This window comes from Rhamphochromis longiceps, linkage group LG23 (genome assembly GCF_057381845.1).
Source record: "Rhamphochromis longiceps isolate RC_006_pf linkage group LG23, R_longiceps_female_GT1.1, whole genome shotgun sequence".
Taxonomy (NCBI): Eukaryota; Metazoa; Chordata; class Actinopteri; order Cichliformes; family Cichlidae; genus Rhamphochromis; species Rhamphochromis longiceps.
In genome coordinates this window covers 12,531,701-12,555,497 of record NC_140578.1, presented here as the reverse complement: position 1 = coordinate 12,555,497, position 23,797 = coordinate 12,531,701, and the positions used below count along the sequence as shown (strand labels likewise).

The 23,797-nt window shown below is 40.1% G+C and overlaps 4 protein-coding genes across 8 annotated transcripts in view; 2 read left to right on the top strand and 2 right to left on the bottom strand.

Moving 5' to 3' along the window:
• Positions 1–2,092, bottom strand: part of herc2 (HECT and RLD domain containing E3 ubiquitin protein ligase 2) — a 51,987-nt gene extending 49,895 nt beyond the window's left edge. For all 3 annotated transcript variants that reach the window (XM_085399270.1, XM_085399271.1, XM_085399272.1), the window contains exon 1: positions 1,890–2,092. The gene's annotated coding sequence lies outside the window, so the exon portion shown is untranslated. The remainder of the gene's footprint in view (positions 1–1,889) is intronic.
• A 110-nt stretch (positions 2,093–2,202) lies between these two features.
• On the top strand, positions 2,203–7,372 carry nipa1 (NIPA magnesium transporter 1). The gene is made up of 5 exons (XM_085399273.1): positions 2,203–2,407; positions 2,485–2,532; positions 2,609–2,699; positions 5,506–5,663; positions 5,932–7,372. The coding sequence occupies exons 1-5, from the start codon at positions 2,218–2,220 to the stop codon at positions 6,432–6,434; spliced, it is 990 nt and encodes a 329-aa protein (XP_085255399.1). The 5' UTR covers positions 2,203–2,217; the 3' UTR covers positions 6,435–7,372.
• Positions 7,373–14,122: 6,750 nt separating this feature from the next.
• nipa2 (NIPA magnesium transporter 2) lies at positions 14,123–21,052 on the top strand. 2 transcript variants are annotated; one of them, XM_085399392.1, is made up of 6 exons: positions 14,123–14,307; positions 14,933–15,166; positions 15,581–15,637; positions 16,714–16,804; positions 16,911–17,071; positions 19,950–21,052. In XM_085399392.1, exons 2-6 carry the CDS (start codon positions 15,028–15,030, stop codon positions 20,606–20,608), a joined length of 1,107 nt encoding a protein of 368 aa, XP_085255518.1. In that variant the 5' UTR covers positions 14,123–14,307; positions 14,933–15,027; the 3' UTR covers positions 20,609–21,052. The 2 variants fall into 2 exon arrangements, with proteins under 2 accessions (XP_085255518.1, XP_085255517.1); XM_085399391.1 differs by lacking the exon at positions 14,123–14,307 and adding an exon at positions 14,379–14,847.
• Positions 21,051–23,797, bottom strand: part of cyfip1 (cytoplasmic FMR1 interacting protein 1) — a 38,939-nt gene continuing 36,192 nt past the window's right edge. For both annotated transcript variants that reach the window (XM_085399389.1, XM_085399390.1), the window contains exon 31: positions 21,051–21,657. In XM_085399389.1, coding sequence (XP_085255515.1) covers positions 21,493–21,657 — 165 coding nt within the window. In that variant the 3' untranslated portion in view covers positions 21,051–21,492. The remainder of the gene's footprint in view (positions 21,658–23,797) is intronic.

Genomic DNA, 23,797 nt, shown 5'->3' with positions numbered 1-23,797 from the left:
GTAATACCTACACTTATCCGTTAGATAATCCATCAATATAATGGTGATTTACACTGTTGCTCATATGGCTGATACACAGGTATATGCTCCATTTAGCCTATTTAGTAACAAAATGCATTTCTTTCTTTAGATCAAAGAGTCCAGATCTGAAGCTCTTATTATTCCTTCCATATCTGACCTGGAACCTGAATAAAAACCTTGAAAATCTGCCCTCAGCATCAATCTGAATGTGATCTTTGACTTTGAGCTGTGCTTTCACACACAAATTAATAAGGCCGTACTGGCTAGCCTTCCCCAGCGAAGAAATACATTTAATAAAATTTTTTTTACATCTCTAACGCATCTTGATAAAGTCATCAACTCCTTCCTAGCATCAGGTTTAGACTTCTACAATTTCCTCTACTCGAATCTGTGCCAAAGGTCCCACATCCACCTAAACTGCCAGAGATGAAACCACATCACCATCCTCGATGCCCACACTGGCCAACTCTTAGGTATCAGATAGATTTTAACTTAAATTACTTTTAAAGCCTGCTTATGGATTTAGTCAAACCTTATGAACCTCACACCCTCCTAACTGCTTCTAAAGCTTGTCTCATTAGAAATGGTATCACCGTTTGCTGTTAGAAAAGGAACTGAGACAAACTTGGGATCTACTATAGATTACTGCCATCACACAGTGGATATTTAGAAGAAGACTATTTTTCTTCTTCTTTTAGCAGTTACCACATCATATCACCTGCATCAACCTCGCTCTATCCCTAGTATCCTCTGTCACACCAACCCTCTGCATGTCCTCCTTCACTACATTCATGATGACGTCACTTGGGGTCCTTATGCCAGACAATTTCATCTTCAATATCCTTTGTTCAATATGTCCACTAACCACTACAGCAGTGGTTTACATATTTGTCTGACAAGATCATTGGATGGTCCCAGGAGGAAAATTTGGGCTGCATCAGGAAGTGCATCTATCATAGAAATCTGCAAAATCAAACGTGCTTAACATGCTTAATTATATTAATTTTTTGTTATTTTACCCTACTGGCCATGTTTGTCATGCTGCATTTATTCTACTTTATGTAAGCCCTGTTTTTACGACTGTAATTCAGTTTTGTTGGCTGTTTGACACAGAAAGTAGTATACAGCAACGACTATACTAGTTTAGCGTGTTAATATCATGTTAATGTTACTTCGTTTTATATAAATATTCGTCTGTGTGTGTAGAGTGACAGTAAGGAAAGCTCTCCATAGTCAGGTAATATGAAAAGGCGTGTAAACAAATGGGAAACTTGGACTCGAATATTCACTGACAGATGATGCATAAAAATGTGATTAAGCAGTAAGTGGGTTGAGCTTTAGCAGCTGGGTTTGAAAAACAACTTTACATAAGACAAGAAAGACTCATCCATAACAGGGGTAGTAATAATTATAACCTAATCAGAGCCTAAATAAGGCGTTGAACGACGTTAAATAACATGAAGGCGATTATGATTTGGGGCCAGAAATGTTTCAGCTACATAAATCGCTGGGAGGAAAACAGCAGATCGCAGCATTGCATGCTAGCAAAAGCAGTGATAACCTTGATGTTTTGACGCTATTTCCCCACACATGATAACAAACAGCAGTCAGAGAACACCGCACACTGACACAGCATCACTGAGCTCATAAAGCTGTACCTAACGCTGGGCAGCGTTAGCTTGGCGCTAAAGCTAATCACTTAGCCTGCTAGCCAGCTAGCACTAGCCCGTGCTAAAGCAGCTCTCATGCAGGCGCTGATAAACGAGCTGCTGTGAGCTGACACCGAACCGAGCGACACGCAGCGGGTCACGGAGCTCAGTAACACAGACAGGAACATGTCAGTTTTCAGCAACAACGCTGTGAATTACCTGCGGTTTCTTCTCAATCTGCTCTCGTCCCCTCAGCTGCTCTGCTGCATTAACGAGACCTTCATTATGGGCTTGATTGACGGATCGCGAACTAGTGCACGAGACATGGAAACAAATTACGTAGTTTTAACTGCCTGCTTCAGTGCGATGCATGTGTATCACCACAGCGTACCCACGGGCGGGGTTTATTGCGCAAGAGGCAGCAATGTTGATTCCACTGATTCCAGTGCGGCCGCCCTGCGCGCAGAGCGGTGTTATAAAATTAACGCTACTTTCAGACTTGAGGCGGGACATAGGAGAGGCTGGGCTGACCTGGGGTGAAGCTGAGATGTCCGCTGGGTGTCGCTGTGGCTCAAAGAAACGGGAAGTAAACAGAGCAGCAGTAATGGCCTCTGACTCAGGACTACCGGCAGTTTCTTCTCAAAATCTGGGAATAACAATAGCTATAATATCAAGTTTCATTAATGGGTCGACATTTGTGCTGCAGAAAAAAGGGATACTACGTTCCCGCCACAGAGGTAAAGCACAGAAACAGTAAACGTGGCTGTTTGTGGAATAATAGAGACTGACTGAAGTTTTGAATGTTCTCCAACAGGAAGGTCGTACCTCACAGATGTGGTGTGGTGGAGTGGGACACTGTGTAGTGAGTATCATTTACAGACTTGGTGTGTTATTTAGAAAATTATATGTCTCACACACCTGTCTGTGAATCTCTGCAGTGATTACGGGTCAGGTTGGTAATTTCCTGGCATACAATGTGGCCCCTGCGGTGGTAGTTACTCCTCTGGGAGCCCTAGGAGTGCTGTTTGGGTGAGTTCAGTTGCTCGTCATTTGGTTGTTTGTTTCTTAAGTATTCAGCTCCACGTGGAATCTTTTTGGGCTAAACTACAAACATCATACAGAAGTTTTAATCAACTCCTCATGGGCATGAATATCATGGTCATTTTGAGCTATATATGTACAACATACGTCTTTAATGTCTTTATAGGTCCAACCATAAATCTATATAACCCCACTAATATTTTGTTTAATTCTATATAGTACCAAATCAACCACTCTTCTTGCTATATTTGGTAGAATTAATTTAAGCTGCTTTATTTCCTGGCACTGACCCCGCTTTTAAGTGTTATCCACTAATTTTCATTTAGGATTGTGGTTCCAAAAGCATTTCCAAAGCATTATGTTATCCTGCTTTAGTAATTCCAAGAGCAGTTTTAAGTATTAATGTGTGTTTCGAGCATTAACTTTTAACAATCGAATTGGGGTTAAGATGAAGAATTTGGAGGTAGTCGGTCTTCATCATTAGTCAATCCACTTTTTGCAATCTACCAGTACCGTCGAAGCAAAGCAGCCTGAGAGCATGATACTACCACCACCATGCTTAACAGATCGTGTAGTGTTTTTAGGTTTGAAGGACTCACCTTTACTCCAAACATACCTTTTGTCATTTGTTAAAATAGATAAAAATGTTCTTGTCTGACCTTTTCTCCAGGAAACATTTGACTTGTCCACCTGGGCATTTGCAATTTTAAATCAAGCTGTTGGAGGTTTTGATTTTGGAGCAGGGGTTTCTTTCTTGGTGGTTCCCTCTCAGTTCATGGCGATGTAAAATTTGCTTCACTGTGTACAGCGATGCTGGTGTTACAACAGGTTCCAGCTTATGGCATGCTTGAGCCTTGATGGTTCCTTGGTTGTTCCCCAAAAATACTTACCAATTTCCTCTCATCCAAGGGAGACAGTTTTGGTCTTCGTTCAGACTTTAGCAAAGTGGTGATATATCTGAGTAACTTGTACTTATCTACGGTTGTTTGAATTGATAATTCTGCAGTTGCTTAGAAATGGATTCAAGAGACCTTTTCAACTTGCGTAAAACTACAATTTTTATTCTTAGATCTTCACTGAGTTCCTTGGATTTGTTCTGAGTATTGGTCAGTCTATTGAGTGTTGTCAAACAAATCCTTTTTAATGCTGGCAAACAGCAACAACCAAAGTCAATCATGACCACTAACAAGAAGTTAACAGTCCTTGGCCTTGTCAACTTCGTAAAACCTGCAGCATCACTTATTAAAAAATTAAAGTGAGTGTGTATGTTTATTTGTGTTTGTATCTATATTTTTGACTCTGTCTGGATTACAGAAAATCCAAAATAAATTCAAACTTGTGCACCCAACTCTTCTTTTTTTGAAGTCGTTACAGATTTATGTTCAAAGAAATAATTAAAAGTCAACGATCGGAGCTGAATCTGCCCCTGCTGATGAGAAGCTAGATACACCATTTCATTTACCCATTAACGCTTAAATTTAAGTTAGATTTGGCTTTTAGAATTGAAAAAGTGAAGAGGATGGGGCCTAGTAGTGAGCTATGCGGAACACTTCCTGTGACTCACCACAAAACCAGACCAGATGTTCACACTTACAGCATCGTATATTGGCACACATTTATTTCAGTAAAAACAAATCAAAAACTGTCACGGGTCACTGAGCAGATAAACAAAAAAACTGACACCACACAGTGTCAGATCTCCACCCAGGCAGTGGGACATAAAGACAGCACTATCAGTTCCCTGCAGCCAAATAATGTTTGTTTGTTTTTTGAGCATCACATGATCTTGCTGTGTGGCGTTTATATCGTGTCTTATGTTCCTTTTCTTTTGCTGTTTTGTTTGTATACACTGAGTAACACGTTTAAATCCCCTGCTTTCCAATGGACAACAAAGTTTTCTGATTCTGAAATGGTTTTTAAGGTATAACAGTGATCATCCTTATTTCTTTTTGTCCACTGATTGATTATTTATTTGAGACTTGGGAAAACGGTTATTAAAAGACAGAAATCACAATTTCTGACAGCAGAATGTTTGTGTTACTTTAACCTGAGAGGATTAAACTTCTCGCCCTGTTGAATCAGTTGTTTCTGTTGCACTTGAAGACATAAATCCTTATATCCTTATCACTGCCACACCTCTCATCTGACAGGTATGTTACCTGAAGTTGTAAATCTTCTACTTTAGGTAACATGCCTGAAGTTGAAGATCAACTGTAAAAAGCTGATAATTTTTTTGTTATTTTAAAAATAAAATCATGTCTGTCAGTCAACGCCAGCATCTGTAAATCATATAACTTAATGAAACTGGATCACCGGTTGTAGGTGTGTAAAACTGTCGGGACACAGCCAATAAATCTCAGCCACTCCTTTCAGTAAAGGTCCTCTTTATTTGCTGATGGGAGTCAACAGTATGATTAATATTTACAGCCTTTAAACTGTTGGTAGTATTAGTGAATGGTTTAAATGATACTGCTGCATCATTTAAACCAGGGGTGGGTGAACTCCAGGCCTCAAGGGCCAGTGTCCTGCAGGTTTTAGATGTGTCCTTCATCCAACACAGTTGATCTAAATGGCTTAATTACCTCCTCAACATGTCTTGAAGTTCTCCAGAGGCCTGGTAATGAACTAATCATTTGATTCAGTTGTACTGACCCAGGGTGAGATCTAAAACCTGCAGGACACCAGCCCTTGAGGCCTGGAGTTCCCCACCCCTGATTTAAGCTCTACAAGAGAAGAAACTGTTTAAACACTTTAATTTCTTGAACTTTTGACGGTGTGTGTTTGGGTGCTGCAGGGCTGTGTTGGCCTCCTGGATCTTGAAAGAGCATTTAAGCATCCTGGGGAAGCTCGGCTGTGTTTTATGCTGCTGCGGCTCTGTGGTGCTCATCATTCACGCCCCGACAGCAGAGGCAACTTCAAGGCTCGAGTTGGAGGAGAGGCTCCTCGACCCAGGTAACGCAGAGGGGCTCTTTATTTGCTGTTTCCTTCACACTGATTATGCACTTAATCAGTCATTCTGTTTTACACCAACATTATGTATATGTGTATATACACTTCCTCATCTGACTGATCTGTTGTGTCCAGAAGCTTTTCAGTAGGCCATTAAATACCAATATACACTCCTTTACTTTGCAGACAGTAAAAAGGACTATAGTTAGTGTGTAATACAACTTCTCTCCTGCTCCTAAAATAACTCTTGGTTTCTCTTGTTGTCCTGCAGTGTTTGTCACGTACGCCCTTGTGGTGGTCCTGCTGCTGATCATTCTCATCGTGTGGGTCGCTCCGGCTCATGGCACATCTAACATCATGGTGTACGTTGCCATATGTTCCTTGCTGGGAAGCTTCACAGTGCCGAGCAGCAAAGGCCTCGGCTTGGCGGTTCCGGACGCATTCGGCGAGGGCCCGTCAAGCAGCAGGGCTCGGGCGCTCTTCCTGGGCTTGCTGGGCACGCTGGCTGTCAGTATCCTCACACAGTTCTTCTTCATCAACAAGGCACTGGAGTGTTTCAGCTCCAACATATTTGAAGCGATTTACTATGTGACGTTCACGTCCACCGTGATTTTAGCTTCCGGTCTTCTCTTTAAGGAGTGGACCGCGCTGACTATAACAGACAGCCTCGCCATACTGTGTGCTTTAACCACGGTGTGCGTCGGTGTTGTTTTACTGCACATTTCCCAGGAGGCGCTGATTACGTGGAAGAAAAAAGAGGAAAAGTCAGACTGATTCAGATGCCTTTTAATCCTTTACATCGCATCTGCGCCAAAGTTGAGTTCCTGAGACTTTTTCCTACCTCCAGTTTGAATGACCAAAACAACATAAGATATATAATTAGTTTATTTTATCTTAAATATGTTTGAAGTAACACTAGATATGATGTTAACGCTTTCACCTAGTTAACCCTCAATCAGCTGAATTATCTTATGACACCTTTTATTTTAAAGAAGATTATATTTTTAATGTTTCTCTCTGTGTTTCTAATACCTTTATCTACGACTGAGTGAACTTTAACAAACTCTAAATCATCTGGTTTGGGGATATGGAGTTCAAAGATTTTGTGCAGAAACATTAAAAATCAGGGGTCCTCTTTCTCTTCTCCATGTGTTGTCCAATGTAAAATATCACAGTTTAATGAAAAAGAAGCAGAAAATTTCAATCATATCAAAGCCTGCAATGTTAAAAACCACTTTCCATTCTCCTCATCGCACCAGTGGTCCAAATCCTGTTTTTGTTTCTTTTGTTTTTTTAAAATGAAAAAAAAAAAAAAGAAAAGTTGGAGGACGTGTAGACTGATAGAACATTTTCCTGCTTGAAAAACTCTAAAGAGCACTGGAATCATAAATGAGGCATTTCATTACAAGCTTAAATGTGGTCTGAGGACCGACAGTTAATTTGTCACTGTTGTGTAAATAACTGTGCTTCCTTTCCTCCAGAGTCTTGCCCATCAGGCTTTTACAGGCTGTCTCAGTTCTTAGAATCACCTCCGTGAGTTCAGGCCGCCTGTAAATTATTGAAGGTAACTCCATAAGCTGCCTCTTCAGCTGTGTGGAGGACGACTGAGTATTCTGTGCAAAGGAGAATTTTGTAACACATTCCTTCTCTTCTGTGGCCACTCGCTGTTTACACGAATACATTAAAACTTGAATAAATTAATTAATGTTCTACTTTCATGCCTGGTTATTTATATGAGTCATTCCTCCTGAGATTACTAATGCACAGACTCAGAGCAAACATACCAGCATGTGAACATCATCAGAAGCTCTTCACGGAAGAACAAACACACAAGTGGACGTAAGATGTGCCTCCATCAGTGTCAAACCCTTAATTTATATCCATTTTAAATGCAACTGACTATAACTCATAATCCTTTAAAAGGGAGATTGATTAATACTTTTAAATCACACAAGATAAGCTAAATTCTACTGAAATAGCTTACAGATTAGCTTTTCATTGTCTTCTGTTATTTAGAGGGAAGGAGGCTCCAGTCCAAATATCTCACATGATGTACAGCACCAGTCAAAAGTTTGGACACACCTGAGGAGCTTGGATGTTCCTCTGGGACAATTTGAAAACTGTGAGGCACATAATGAATCTCTCTGACTATCACACCAGTGAACACAAAGTCTGGGTGTTAAATTCAGCTTATTGGAGGTCACTGAAGACGTCAGCAGATGTTTCCTGGCTGTGACTTTATTGTTATCATAAACTATTAAGAGTAGATCATGAAAAATGATAAACATGACGAGCACATCCACACTTATGACTGTCTTCTAATCTTCCCTTTTAACTTAAACGGGCCAATAAACTTGTTTACTTTGATTATAATGTCTGAATACAATTGAATGAATATTACATTCATGCTTGAGTTTGTAAGCTGTGCTATAATGCAGCTCAAACATGAAATTTTGTCTCATAATCTGAAGATTTCAGGAGACGGTCTGAATAGTTTGCATAGACGATCAACTGAGTTGGATATTATTTTAGTTAGTCAAACATAACAAATATAAACTACATATTTGAATAAATGAATAAGTTCCTTCCGTCTTTTTAAACTGTAGTGACACTTTCTCATTTACTGTTAACTAGAGACTGACCCAGCATGGTCAATTATGACTCCGCGCATATTTATGGTTCCCTGTTCTGCAGTGAACCATGGTGATCAGATTTCCTGCTGTAGAGACCTCAGATCTGAGTCTTTTTGCACAAACTCTTTGAAATTTTCCACATTCCCAAACCAGATTTTTGAAACTGAAGCAGCCAAATAACAAAGGATGAAAAGCACCCTGAGTGTGAGGACTTTAGTGCAATCACATTATTCAGTTTATCTCAAGTTTGGTGCTCAAATCAGACCAGCATACTGTCTATCTATAATTCACTCAAACATCGAGTTAAAAAAAACTGTTTAAAAATGTTTAAAATGAAAAATTATACGATTCTGTTCACATTTTTATACCCAAATTCAAGCCAGCACAATAGACTCCTCGGAGAAGTCAGAAATTATCTGAGCATAGGATTTAACCACTAAAACTAATTTTTCTGATCAGGAATGCAAGAAAATAACTGGAATTTGGCATCCTTACAAATGTTTTATTAGGTGTTGTAAAAGAACACATTTTAAAATTAATGAAGAAAAAAATATTTTTAGTGTTACAATATTATTATTAAACAGCCTGCGTATACTGGTGGATTACTTATTAGAAAAACATAAAAATGATTTTGGTAAATACCAATACTGTTCATTTATGCCAGCTGTGGCATAAACCTTACCCAGGCTGGTGGTTTAATGAACATTGTTAAGCACCGAACTGCAAGTTTTTATGTCTTTATTTCAAAGACAAACATTTGCATGCTTTTTAAAACCGCTTAATTAATTAATAATATTAAAACATCTATAATGTCTGCCACAGATAAGCATATATAGGTATGAGAAACAAAAACAGGCCATTCAGGTTTCAAAGGATGACATTTAAAATACATTGTTTTGGAAAATTACACCAAAATGTTTTGAAGTGAGACCTGTCTGATTAGAAACCACATTTGCAATAAAATGTATTATTTAGGAAGTATAATTTGTTATTTTTTATTTGGGATTTTTATTTCATTTTGACTTTTTATTTTATTTTATTTTTTTAAATATTTTTATTACTTTTCCAACAACATACAAAGGTAGTTTCCAATAATATGCTGTTGTAATAGAAACCCTTTTCCCCCACCCTCACCTCCCACTCTGCTCTCTTCCGAACAAAGAAAAAAAAGAACAAGCTCACATGAAATATATATACAATTGTACCATATGTGGCATTTATACATAATTCAAGAAAAAAAAACAACAAAAAAAAAGAAATAAGAAAATATAATCAATAGGAATAAACAATAAAAATTAGCATGCACATGCTAAACAATCTCCACTCTCCTACATAAGTTGTTCTATATTTACTACTTTTAAAAATTTTTTAAATGGCTTCCAAATTTCATCAAAATATATTAACTTATTTTTCAGAAAGTACGTAATCCTTTCCATTTCCATACACTGTGTCAAGGAGTTTATCCAAGCGCCAATAGCAGGAGGAACTGATGTTTTCCAATTTATTGCAATCATACGTTTTGCCTGTAATGTACAATAATCCATAAACTTAATTTGATAGGTTGTTAATTTAATATTTTTAGGATACACTTGTAGTAGCATCATTTCTACATCCAAAGTGATCTTTTTATTTAAAATTTGGTTTATTTTGTTCATCACCTCCTGCCAAAAGGCACAAACAATTCTACATTCCCATATACAATGAAAAAATGTTCCACGGGCTTCTCCACATTTAAAACATGTATCTGGTATTCTATTATTATATTTATTCAGTTTCACCGGTGTTACATATGTTTGCATGATCCAATTGTATTGTAGTAATTTTAAGTTACTGTTAATCGATTGTTTTTGTGCTTTTAAGCAAATTAACTTCCATGTCTCCTCAGAAATATTAATATTTAGGTCCTTTCTCCAAGCTTCCAACTTAGAAACTGATGTTTCTGAAGAGGCAGAAACAATCCAATTATAAAATGTTGAAATTAAGCCTTTATTACCACCTTTTTTCACCATAAACTCCTCTAGCTTACTTAACTGGGGAAAATTAAGGGATTTATTTTGCATAGATGAAATAAAGCTTCTAATTTGTAAATACTTAAAAAAGTGTTTTTGGGGGATTTGAAATTTTGAGACTAAATCCTCAAATGAGACCATTACTCCATCACAAAACAGATCACCCACTTTCTTAACACCTTTTACTGCCCAATCCTGAAACCCTGCATCCAACTTTCCTGGTACAAATAAGGCATTTCCCCAGATGGGGCTAAACTGAGAGAGATTGTTCTTAATATTCATCATTTCTTTTATTGTAAACCAGACTTCAATCATGTTTTGAACTATAGGATTATTTGTTTCTTTCTTTAACTGTTTGGATTTCGCAGAATATAAGTACAAATTTAATGGCATTTTAAGAGCATTTGCTTCCATCCCCACCCATGACGGGGTATTTTGGGATGAAAAATAAAATCTTATTGTCCTTAATTGAATAGCCAAATAGTACCAGTAAAAGTTGGGGCATTTCAACCCCCCTGTATCAAAGGGAAGGTACAACAAAGACAAACGAATACGAGGCTGCTTCTTGTTCCAGATAAACTCTCTGATTAGTGATGTTAATTTAGTAAATAATAATACTAATAATAATAATGGATACTTTATTGATCCCCATGGGGAAATTACTTGTTTTTCTCTGCATTTGACCCATTCACTCAGTGAAGCAGTGGGCAGCCCACTAAGCAGGCGCCCGGGGAGCAGTGTGTAGGGACGGTACCTTGCTCAGGGGTACCTCAGGGTAGCCGTTAAGTGGATTCGAACCGCCGACCTTCCGATCATGGGGCGACCACTTTACCTACTGAGCTATCCCTGCAGGATAATCCAGCAGGAGGAGCCAGTGGGACATTTTGAAACATATACAACAGTCTAGGTAATACATTCATTTTAAGAACACTTATCCTTCCAATAATAGATAGTGGTAGACTTATCCAACGCTCCAAATCTTTGGAAATTTTCTGTAGTATTATATTATAGTTAAGTACCACCACATCTTTTAATGAAGGAACTATTTTAATACCTAGATAGATGAATTCAGAGTTAACAGTAAAGCCAGATACATTCTGATTTACGTTTTGATTGTACCCTTGATTAAGTAACATTAATGATGATTTTGCTACATTAACTTTATACCCTGAGAAAACCCCAAACTGATCTAATAAATCCTTTACAGCGGGCACAGAATTTTTTAATTGCTTTAAAAATATTATGATATCATCAGCAAATAAAGCAATTCTATGTTCCTTTCTACCAATCCTAACACCTTGTATCTGTCCGCTGTTTCTAACAGCTATTGCCAGAGGTTCAATAGCTAAAAGGAATAAAAGTGGAGATAAGGGTGAACCCTGCGGGCACCCTCTTTTAATATCAAATTGTTCAGAGATTATCTCATTTGTCTTAACCTGAGCCACAGAGTGACAATGTAATAGCTTGATCCAATGCAGAAATACCTTTCCAAACCCAAATCTAACAATGACATCAAAAAGATATGACCGCTCAGTTCTATCAAAAGCCTTCTCCGCGTCAAGCGAAAGAATGGCTGTATCGTCCTGCTCACTCTGATTATGAAGAATGTTTAAAACTCGTCTTACATTATGAAAACCCTGTCTATGTTTAACAAATCCATTATAATAACTGGAAGAATACTTTCTAATCTTTTAGCAAAAATTTTACAAATAATTTTAGTGTCTGTATTGATTAAGCTTATAGGACGCATATTTTCACACTTATTATTTAGTTTTCCAGGTTTAGGAAGCAGTATTATCAGGGACTTCCTTAATGAGTCAGTAAGATTGCCATTATTAAAACATTCTATATACATATCTAAGAGGGGCTGTGCTAATTTATCTTTAAAATATTTGTAAAGGTCAATTGGCAATCCATCTGGACCAGCTGTTTTGCCAGCATTTAAGGAGTTTATTGCATCTATAATTTCATGTATACTAATTTGCCTATCAACATTTACTTTGTCTTTTTCTGAAATTTTTGGTATTTCAAGTTTATCTAGAAATAAAGATTGCATTCTAGTTACATTATTGAGTTCAGAGTTATATAGCGTTTCATAAAATCTTTTAAATGCATTATTTATCTCTAATGGGTCTACTATAGTATTACCATTTGAATTTTCTAATTTTGTAATTGCCTTTTCAGATTCCATCTTTTTTATACGCCATGCCAGGAGTTTGCTGGGTTTTTCACCTTGGTCATAGAATTGTTGCTTTAATCTCAATAAATTAACAGCTGCTTTTTCACTTGTCATTTCATTATATTGCGTTCTCAATAGTAATAATTCTTTTACAATATACTCATTGTTTTGACCTGATTGAAAGCTAATCTCTTCTAACTTTTTTATTCTTACTTCCAGATATTTTATCCTTTGATTTCTTTCTCTTGTTTTATTACTAGTATAGCTTATAATTTGCCCTCTTAAGTATGCTTTAAAGGCTTCCCATCTTACACTTGCCGATGTTTGATCTGAGTTATGTTCAAAGTATTCATTAATTTGCTTGCCTAAAAACTCAAGAAACTGTTTATCCTGCATCCACTTCAGTTGAAACCTCCATTCAAATCGAGTCTTGATCAGTTTTGGTTCTATGAGAGTCAAAGTAACGACTGCATGGTCCGAAATTACTATTTCCTTATACTGGCAATCTTTTATAAAATGAACCAACTCATTTGATACCAAGAAGTAATCTATTCTAGAGTACGCTTTATGTGTACCTGACCAGCAAGAATATTGTAACTTGGTTGGATTTTGATCTCGCCATATATCACTTAAATTTAACTCCTTCATGAATTGTTTGATCACCTTTCGTGTTCTATTGTGAGTATTATCCATGCCTGAGGATTTATCCTTCTGTGGATTCAGAGCACAATTTAAGTCCCCAGCAATTATACATTTACCTTGCAAGTCTGAGATTTTAAGAAATAAATTGCTATAAACGTTTGGATTGGCCATAAATATTAATTAAATTTAGTCTAGTGGAGAGTAGATTTCCTTGTATTATTAGAAAACGTCCATTACTATCCTTAAGCACGTGCTCAACTTGAAAAGGTATAGATTTATGAATCATTATCATGACGCCCCTGGAATTGGAGGAGTAGGGCGCTGAAAATATTTGACCTGGCCATCTACGTTTCATTCTATTTGTCTCACTATCTAGCATATGAGTTTCTTGTAGAAACACTATTGACTTTTTATTTTTAAATTCAGTTTGGTTTCAGTTATTTTCCAGAGTGCTTATTTATTTATTTATTTATTTTGCTTCAATTTAGTTTTTAATTGCTTGAAAATCTTTTGTTTTAGTCTTTCTAATTATGATTGTATGAAGCAATGACTGTTTTCTACAGTCATTGGTATGAAGGGCATAGAGAGGCATGCCCTTTTGAAAGCAGCTGACTGACAGTCTCAAAAACATTACCCTCAATACCAAGTGTAATAAAACTGTGATAAAACGAATAAATGCTAAATCATAAGGATATCTATATTATTATTTTATTTTTAGTGCGTTTGAAATCTATCTATCTATCTATCTATCTATCTATCTATCTATACATATATAGATATTACATTTAGTTTTAGCAGTTTAGTTTTACTTAACTATCATAACCTTAGTAACCACTGATTTTCTTTTTAATGATAAAGCGCTGCTAGGTTTCCCCGGTAGACCTGATGATGGAGATGGAGTTTCCAGTACGCCTGCGGTTCCGGGTCCAGGTGGTTCCGATGTTGCGTCCCGCCTGCGGTGCTGGGTCCCGCCGGCGGAGGGCACACCGCTCCGGCCGCGTGTCCTGTGCGAGGCGGAAGGAGCGGCGCGCAGTGCGGCAGCAGCGTCTGGAGGCTCGGCGTGTGCGCGCTGGTTGAACGCGGAGGGAGCAGTAGGTGATGCGCAGCCACGGAGCCGGAAAGCAGACTGTTCATCAGCGAGAACCTTCTTGTGTGTGTGGAGCTGAGCAGCCCGCGGTGAGCAGGTAATAATCCGAGCTCTGTGCTCGTTAAAGGCGGCGCAAAGAGACTCTCAGTGGCTTCATTCACTCTGCGTTAGCCAACCAGTCAGCCAGCTAGCCTCCGCGCTAATGAAGCTAATGCGGCTAGCGGCGTATAGCAGCATTTACACGCTTTCTTTATTTCTGCCGGTGAGTTAAAGCACAGATTAGTGTCCACACAGGGAAGACTCAGTTAAACACCAAAGCAGCCCGTAAAAAAAGAGACCGCCTGAGGCTAACTCGACATTAAGCCTCACCTATCGCGGCCAGGTGAGCCTCCCTTTCGTATCACTTCCTGAATTCTTGAGTACTGGAGATGGGTGATTTACATAGCAGGTGACTTAGTTGCACAATGCTTTTGAATGTATCTCAGTACAACACCCAGAAACCCTTCAGGTTTTACCGAGAGTCACTCGGATGTGCGTGAATGGGAGCAGACTGTAGGTAGGAAGGACAGCAGGTAGATGGATTCCTCCAACTCCTCAGGTGATGCTTTTCCAGGGTGTAGAGTGGACTGTGGTCACGGTAGGTTCCTGCTGGGGTGCTGACGTTAAACACTGGTCTTTATGAGTCTCTCACTCCAGCCTGTGGTCTGTTCTTCTGCTGTCAGGTGTTTGGGTCGGACAGAACTGCACCTTACCGGGTCAGCACCTGCGCTGTCAGCTGGTAAATGTGACAGACCGCATCAACACATCCAGCCTCACTATGGCTCAAGACAGGGGCAAATATGACTTCTACATTGGCTTGGCGCTGGCCGTCAGCTCCAGCATCTTCATCGGAGGCAGTTTTATCCTGAAGAAGAAAGGACTTCTGAGGTTGGCGAGGAAGGGGTCCACACGGGCAGGTAGGGGTGCTTTTTTCTGAGCATCGATGCTGGTTACCCCAATCCTTGAGGGGACCCACACTTCAGTCTTCTTTTTCTGTTTGTTTGCTTGTCTGTTCCCCCCTCACAGGCACTCCCTGTGAGGGGTGTTTCCACACATGCTTATCCATTGTGACATTTCAGGCTTGTCAGGTTCTCCTCACCTGTGCAGGGTGTGTTTAAGTGTGTGTCTGCATGTTGTTTGTGTGCATGAGTCATGAACACTCTTAAATCCTAGCAATCATTAACTCCAGCGCTCTGCTCGACCTTCAGTTCACGTCCATCGCCTGACCTGCAGTCAAAGCAAGGAGTTGCATAATTCAGGTTTTTCTTACATGCAAGTGACATTGAAATGAGGAATCACGTGGAAATGAAAACTTTTCTTTTGCTTTTCAGGGCAGGGAGGTCATGCGTATCTGAAAGAGTGGCTGTGGTGGGCAGGTTTACTATCAAGTAAGTGATAACGCTGTGGCTCAAAATGAAATGAGATCATTCAGATGCAGGTGTAGCAGACATTCTCCAGAGTTGGTGCATAACATATTTGCATATGTTGAGGTCACATGTGGTTTCAGGAGCTGGTATTTGTCTTTGTGGATGCACCACCTGGGCTCATGCTGATTGCTGATGCTGTTTGAAGGAGACCTGCTGCTGTTGTTATTTTGACACATTCAGGACTTCTTTTGCGTCTCCTTCACTTTTGTTATCGTTACAGAAAAGCTCAGAATTGGTCTTTGGCAGATTGAACTGAAGAAAACCTGCCCAGATTTATTCTTTCTTACTTATTTAATTCCATTCTCTTGAATTACAATTAAAATTCAAGGAAGAACACAGTTTTCTTTTAATATTAGATATTTAAGTTCTCCAAGGACTGATTAACCATGTTAAGTAATCACGATCTCAGTCTTACACTTGATTTTAAAGCAAACCTTGTTTTTTTCGCTCTCTTGTCATCCTTTACCAGTGGCGGATGTTCATATTAAACATGTCCAAAGTTTCTAATGATGAGCTCAGTGTATTTACAATAATCCTTCAAAGCTCAGACTGCTCCAAACACTCAGTTTATCACAGATTTGTTTCCTACTCTGGGATCAGAAAGTATCCTTAAAGGGGCTGAAACGGCTTATTTCAGGCAGTCGGTGAAGTCTGACTACACAAGTGAGATAAATTAGGATTATTTTGAACTGTGAATCATGCAGGGCTACTCTAGGAAAGTCCAAAAATAAAAACAAGGACCTGGGAATGAACGAAAGTGTTTGGTAATAACAAATGAGCTAAATGTAATCTCATTGTTGAATCAGATGGTATATTGGTGCATGTATTTCATTATTACAGATGTAATAATCCAGCTTCATCTCGCTAGCTTTAAGATATTTTGTCACTGTCCCATTGTCAAACCCTTTCTTTCTCTACTACCTCTGTTGCAAAATGCCCTAAACCTCAGATAGTATTACAGTGTTTGCATGTCTCTGTCACAGGACAGTTCTACTTTCCTTCATGTGTGGAAATAACTGTCTGTTAACCTTTTGCAGTGGGGGCTGGGGAAGCGGCCAACTTCGCCGCGTACGCCTTTGCTCCTGCAACGCTAGTCACACCGCTGGGAGCCCTGAGCGTGCTCGTCAGGTACTGATGAGTGCATGTGTCTCATCCACCTCAATGTTTTGATTGTGTAAGAGTGTGTGTGACCTGAAATGAATTTATTTATTTATTTATTTATTTTTGGTCGCAGCGCCGTGCTGTCGTCATACTTCCTGACGGAACGGTTAAACCTGCACGGGAAGCTTGGCTGTCTGCTCAGTATCCTGGGCTCCACCACCATGGTCATTCACGCGCCGAAGGAAGAGGAGATCAGCAGCCTCGAGGAGATGGCGGCCAAGCTGGTTGACCCAGGTACAGAAAAAAATTCTTCTCTGTAGATCGTGTCTACAGATATTTCCTCCAAATATTCATCTTTGCTTCACAAAACATGATCATGCCTTACATGCAAAAGGTCTCAGGTTCGATTCCTGAAGGCAGCACAAACCCAGCTTCAGGGGATCACAAGCCACTATACTCCCAACACCGGTCCCGGGCGCTAACAGAGATCTGCAGATTTTCACTGATCAATACAATGTACAAAAAAAAAACAAAAAAACAAAAACGCAAGTTGATCTTTCAGGAAACTTGTTATCCTATTTTGCATCGTTCTTCTGTTTCACTGAGGAAACTGGCTCCAGGCAATCAGGTGGAAGAAATGTTCAGTTTCTTTGTTTACCAGCAGCAGGTTTCAGTGAACCACACCCTCTGAACAACTAAAGCGTGTATTTTCACTTTTGTGAAAGCGCATTCAGCAGATGCTACAGTGGGGCAAAAAAGTATTTAGTCAGCCACCGATTGTGCAAGTTCCCCCACCTAAAATGATGACAGAGGTCAGTAATTTGCACCAGAGGTACACTTCAACTGTGAGAGACAGAATGTGAAAAAAAAAAAAAAAAATCCATGAATCCACATGGTAGGATTTGTAAAGAATTTATTCGTAAATCAGGGTGGAAAATAAGTATTTGGTCAATAACAAAAATACAACTCAATACTTTGTAACATAACCTTTGTTGGCAATAACAGAGGTCAAACGTTTACTATACGCCGAGCAACACGGACTTTCAACTCCCGCCACAGATTTTCTATGGGGTTGAGGTCTGGAGACTGGCTAGGCCACTCCAGGACTTTCAAATGCTTCTTACGGAGTCACTCCTTTGTTGCCCGGGCGGTGTGTTTTGGATCATTGTCATGTTGGAAGACCCAGCCTCGTTTCATCTTCAAAGTTCTCACTGATGGAAGGAGGTTTTGGCTCAAAATCTCACGATACATGGCCCCATTCATTCTGTCCTTAACACGGATCAGTCGTCCTGTCCCCTTGGCAGAAAAACAGCCCCATAGCATGATGTTTCCACCCCCATGCTTCACAGTAGGTATGGTGTTCTTGGGATGCAACTCAGTATTCTTCTTCCTCCAAACACGACGAGTTGAGTTTATACCAAAAAGTTCTACTTTGGTTTCATCTGACCACATGACATTCTCCCAATCCTCTGCTGTATCATCCATGTGCTCTCTGGCAAACTTCAGACGGGCCTGGACATGCACTGGCTTCAGCAGCGGAACACGTCTGGCACTGCGGGATTTGATTCCCTGCCGTTGTAGTGTGTTACTGATGGTGACCTTTGTTACTTTGGTCCCAGCTCTCTGCAGGTCATTCACCAGGTCCCCCCGTGTGGTTCTGGGATCTTTGCTCACCGTTCTCATGATCATTTTGACCCCATGGGATGAGATCTTGCGTGGAGCCCCAGATCGAGGGAGATTATCAGTGGTCTTGTATGTCTTCCATTTTCTGATGATTGCTCCCACAGCTGATTTTTTTTCACACCAAGCTGCTTGCCTATTGTAGATTCACTCTTCCCAGTCTGGTGCAGGTCTACAATACTTTTCCTGGTGTCCTTCGAAAGCTCTTTGGTCTTGGCCATGGCGGAGTTTGGAGTCTGACTGTTTGAGGCTGTGGACAGGTGTCTTTTATACAGATGATGAGTTCAAACAGGTGCCATTCATACAGGTAACGAGTGGGGGACAGAAAAGCTTCTTACAGAAGACGTTACAGGTCTGTGAGAGCCGGAGATTTTCCTTGTTTGAGGTGACCAAATACCTATTTTCCACCCTGATTTACGAATAAATTCTTTACAAATCCTACCATGTGAATTCATGGATTTTTTTTTCACATTCTGTCTCTCACAGTTGAAGTGTACCTCTGGTGCAAATTACTGACCTCTGTCATCATTTTAAGTGGGGGAACTTGCACAATCGGTGGCTGACTAAATACTTTTTTGCCCCACTGTATATTTGGAATATTTTCATTTCCATCAGACAGGAAATGGAAGCTGGAATTTACCTGCGATAACTCAGGAATTGTTTGAGTCACTTTCTGTTGTTGTAACACAAAGTTCACATCTGAAGCAAAAAAGTATTTAGTATCCACTGTTAGTTTCATTGTTAGCATTACTCTTTCTGATTATTTGAATGTGGAGAATATTTGGTCAGGAGCAAGATCCAATCTTTATAATACAAATCTAACACTTCCTGACTTAAGAGTCATGTGAGAATAACAGGTCATGGAAAAACTTTAAAATAACTGAAACAATAATGTAATCTCTTTCTTTCAGCTGGTTAAGATGTTTCTTTCTGCGAGTAGTTTTAGTTATCTAACTACTCTCATATGAACAAATGTGTTAATATGCAAAATATGAGGGAAATAAATCTGTTTCTATGGTTTTGAAAAGCTAAACTTGTGTCATTCTGCTTCAGTCGATTTTTTTTAGCTCAAAGACGATGTGAAAAAAACCTCACAAAACAGACTCCTGCTCTCTGGAAGTAAAAAAAAAAGATTTGTGTGTCACACGTTAAAGTTGGAAGGGCTACATTAATTTTAACTGTTAAACGTTTGTATGTTCTCCCTGTGTGTGCGTGGGTTCTCTCTGGGTACTCGGTGGGGTTGGGTTAATGATTCTAAATTGCCCATATGTGTGAATGTGAGTGTAAATTGTTGTCTCTCCATTAGTCCAGTGACAGAGTGGCAACCTGGCCTAGGTGTACACATTATGGCAGCTGGGATCAGCCCCCTGCAACCCGGAATTAGATAAGATTGGATTTATTGAAGTGAAGGATGCTGAGAATAGTGATGGTTTGCAGATGCTTATTTTCTTGAAATGCTCCCCGTCCCACCTCTTCTCCTTTTCTTTCTCAGGGTTCCTTGTCTTTGCCACCCTCGTCATCATCGTTGCACTCATCTTCATATTTGTTGTGGGTCCCCGCCACGGCCAGACCAACATCCTAGTCTACATCACCATCTGCTCGGTAATCGGAGCACTCTCTGTGTCCTGTGTGAAAGGACTGGGCATCGCCATCAAGGAAGCGATCGCCGGGACGAGCGTGGTGAAAAACCCGCTGGCGTGGATCCTGCTCCTGGGTCTAGTGGGCTGTGTGAGCACGCAAATCAACTACCTGAACAAAGCTCTGGACATTTTCAACACCTCCCTGGTAACGCCAATCTACTACGTGTTCTTCACCACGTCCGTGCTCACCTGCTCTGCCATCCTCTTCAAAGAGTGGGAGCACATGGGAGCGGACGATGTCATCGGTACACTCAGTGGCTTCCTCACAATCATCGTGGGCATCTTCCTGCTCCACGCCTTTAAAGACGTTAGCGTGAGCCTGGCCACGCTCGCGGTGTCCATGCGGAAGGAAGAACGAGCGTTTCCCACAGCCAACGGCATAGCATCTCACACCGCCTACGAACTGCTGGACGAGAAGTCGGCCGGAGACTTGGAGGAGCGAGACACGGCTTCGCATTTCGACAGCGTCTCCAGAAGGAATGGCACGATGACGTCCTTGCTGGATCACTAAGGACCTCCCTATTCCAGAAGACTCGGCCGCGGCTCTGATGTAGACGTGGAGCGCGAGAATGAGACAATCAGCGATCCGGGGCGTAAACAGACCAGTGGATTGTAGTTAATGTTTTAATTTGCCTTACTTTTCTTGGAATATGGCTCATATTCATCTCTAGTTAAACTTAATTTCATTCCTGTGTAGCGCTGTAAATAAGTTTTATAAAAAGGTTTTATGGACATGCACCTTCATGCACTGACTTCCTTTCTATGAATCAGATGAAGTTTTAATATATATATATAAATATATATATACTTTATGAAGTCCTGCTGACAATGACTACATTTGATAGGACGTTCTATGATTTGAGTTGTCGTCATACTTGAAGGTAACGGCAGTTAATGTTGGGAGTTCTGAACTTTTTCTTTGCAGTTTTTACATTAAAAGCTTGACACAAACCAACATTTGTTACATATTTATTGAATTAAATGATTAAAACATAAGGCACAGTGAATAAATGCTGAACATGAGCTTGAGCTCTGTTACTTCAGTTCCACTTAAAATGTTTAGCATGCAAGTTGAACAGTGTAGAAAATATAAATTTACCATCACCCACACTTAAAATAGATTAATGCTCACCCTCAAACACCCGCCACCGCAAACCCTTAAATACGTCAGATAAAAACTACTTCCTCTCTCTGATCTACTTCTGTCTGCAAGTATAAAACAAAGAATATCCAAAAAGGGGAAATATTCTTTTCTGATAAGGCACAAATGAATACAAAAAAGAAAAAGTGGCCCAACTTCTGACACATGATGGTCCTCAGACCTAAAGGGCGATATTTGTGGTGATGCGGACAGTGTTTGAAACTTCACGCTGGTCCACAGTGTCGACGGCCACCTCAGCTGCTGGCGAGCGACTGGTGTATCGGAGGCTGGAAGCATCGCACGTGCTCGACCGGCATGTTCTCGCCGTCGCCAGACTTCATGTACTTGTTCAGGATGGCGAAGATCTCGTTGTTGAGGACTTGGAATCTACGGATTCTGTCCACCATCTTCTTTAGAGGCTGAAAGGGAGACAAACACGGGAATGAGCTCAGAACAGGTCCCACTTAATCACATTGCTGCTTTTATGTCAGATCCTATTTCACTGGTGAACGTTTATTTTAAACGTGGCCACAGTTTCTAATAGCACATAAAGCCAACAGCTCAGACTGTGCTAAACGCTCAGTGTTACACAGTTTTTCCAACTCTCCATTCTGAGGTCACAGAGAGAGCAGGGTGTATTTATAGTACCGTAGGTCAGCCCTGAAGTTGACAACACAATTCCCAACATTATTTTTCTTAACCCCCCCTACGGGCTTTTGGATCATCACAGGAAATAACAGTTTGTGATACGTTTTAGCCAGATAACTTTTCTCTGCAGTTTCTCAAGAGCATTTGCATCAGTTGCATAAAAAAACAAAAAACAAAACTGAACTTCAGACATAAACATTGCAGTCGTGGCCATCAATGCCTCTGAGCTTGTGCATTTGGTGGGTTGGAGTTTGCCTGACATCTTCTGCAGTCTCATTTAGTGGCTTGTTGTAGAACATGAGGATGTTCTGAATGAGCAACTTCAGGAAAAAATGCCAACTCTTTCTTGGGCTTTAGGATTTATTTCTGTGGAACTACAGAAAAGCCCCGCTGACCTGCTGTTTAAACCTTCTGTTTATCTGGGACAGCCAATTATAAAAAGCTCCCATAAAGGGGGAGGAGCTATAAGAGCCTGTTTGATATTTGGTGTTTCCAAATGGCAGTGGAAGAACAGGAAATTGTATGCAATTGTGTATAAAACAGCTTATTATGAAGTTTAACAGTGTTTCAGTTCAATCTGAGGATCCAGCTGGGAGATGTGAGCTGAGCACCAAGAAAACGGGACAGTTAGCCAGGCTCATTTCAAGGTTAAATCCAGCTCCCGGCAGTTCTAAAACAAACTCATCTGCTTAATCCACACAAACGCTGAAGAGTGTAACATCGCGGAGGGTTACCTGCAGCGACTATCTGACGACTTCAGAACCTCATTCTGTGTTTTCATGTGCAGCCACGCTGATTAGCTTTCCCCCCCCCCATGTACTCAGTGAAACCTGTGGGTTTGGTTCTCAGTGACCTACTTATCTGCCCATGAATGCATCACAATGTTGCTGGGTCAGTGTTGCCAACGCACAATACTCAACAAAGAGTTCATCAACAATCATGGAAAACAAAACGCAACAAAAATTCCTGAGAGGCAGGTAAGCTCCTAGCAAACAGAACCATCACGCCCATTTCTCTTTCATCGTCCTACACTTCACTCCCAACTGATTCAAAACTCTTTCATAGTCCGTGAGGGAAACCCCCCCCCCAAAAAAAACAAAAAACAGTCCATTTATGATTCAGTGGGTCACGCTGAAGCCTTTTGTGCTCTTTGCTACATTCTGAGGGGATACACTCAGTAACAGATTTCAACATAAATTATTCAAGTATTTTTTTTTGACAGAAATCCGAGTTCTGATTTCAACTTCCCTGCGCTGCCTCCGCAAGGACCAGAGTGCTGCAAAACTGAAGAAAATGAACACCTGAAGCCGCTCTTGTGATCGCCGACACGCTTGTGCTCATGAAGCAGAAGGACGGACGTCTGCAGATTCACGCTGAGCTGTATTTAGCTTTCTGTTAGCAGTGAAATTCATAATTCATAATTTTGGACTCAAAGCAGAAACACAGCATTAGAAAACAAAAACAACAGTTCAGTGTGGTTTGCTCTCAGTAATGTACGAAGTTACTTTAACTGTTGCAGTCTCACACCTGAGACGGATCTTGTTTAGTGACTTTAAACGCTGCGACGTTATTGGCTGCTCCACGACAAAAATTAGAGGTGGAGGATCTGAAACTCATCAAGCTCATCTTTCATGCTTCATTACCAGTTCTTACTGTGGTTTTTTACAAAGTATTTATAGAAAAGTATCACTTATTTACAGAGGTTAAAAAAGGAATATAGCTTTTTAAATCTGAGTCTCATATGATCTGGTGTGACTGAAGCCAGATTACATCATTATCAACACCCTAAAGGCTACAAAACGACAACAAACAGAAGTCATGTGAACCTAAACTCACCTTGATAAATTCCATACGGGTCATAATCTTTATTAACTTTGCATGTCACGTCACGCAGGGCGCCATCAGCAGATT

Coding starts and splice junctions, on each gene's coding strand:
- nipa1 (XM_085399273.1), top strand. CDS start 2,218: ATGTCCGCTGGGTGTCGCTGTGGCTCAAAGAAACGGGAAGTAAACAGA. Junction 2,408..2,484: donor ACTACGTTCCCGCCACAGAG/GTAAAGCACAGA, acceptor GTTCTCCAACAG/GAAGGTCGTACCTCACAGAT. Junction 2,533..2,608: donor GTGGAGTGGGACACTGTGTA/GTGAGTATCATT, acceptor GAATCTCTGCAG/TGATTACGGGTCAGGTTGGT.
- nipa2 (XM_085399391.1), top strand. CDS start 14,787: ATGGATTCCTCCAACTCCTCAGGTGATGCTTTTCCAGGGTGTAGAGTG. Junction 15,167..15,580: donor GAAGGGGTCCACACGGGCAG/GTAGGGGTGCTT, acceptor TTTGCTTTTCAG/GGCAGGGAGGTCATGCGTAT. Junction 15,638..16,713: donor GTGGGCAGGTTTACTATCAA/GTAAGTGATAAC, acceptor AACCTTTTGCAG/TGGGGGCTGGGGAAGCGGCC.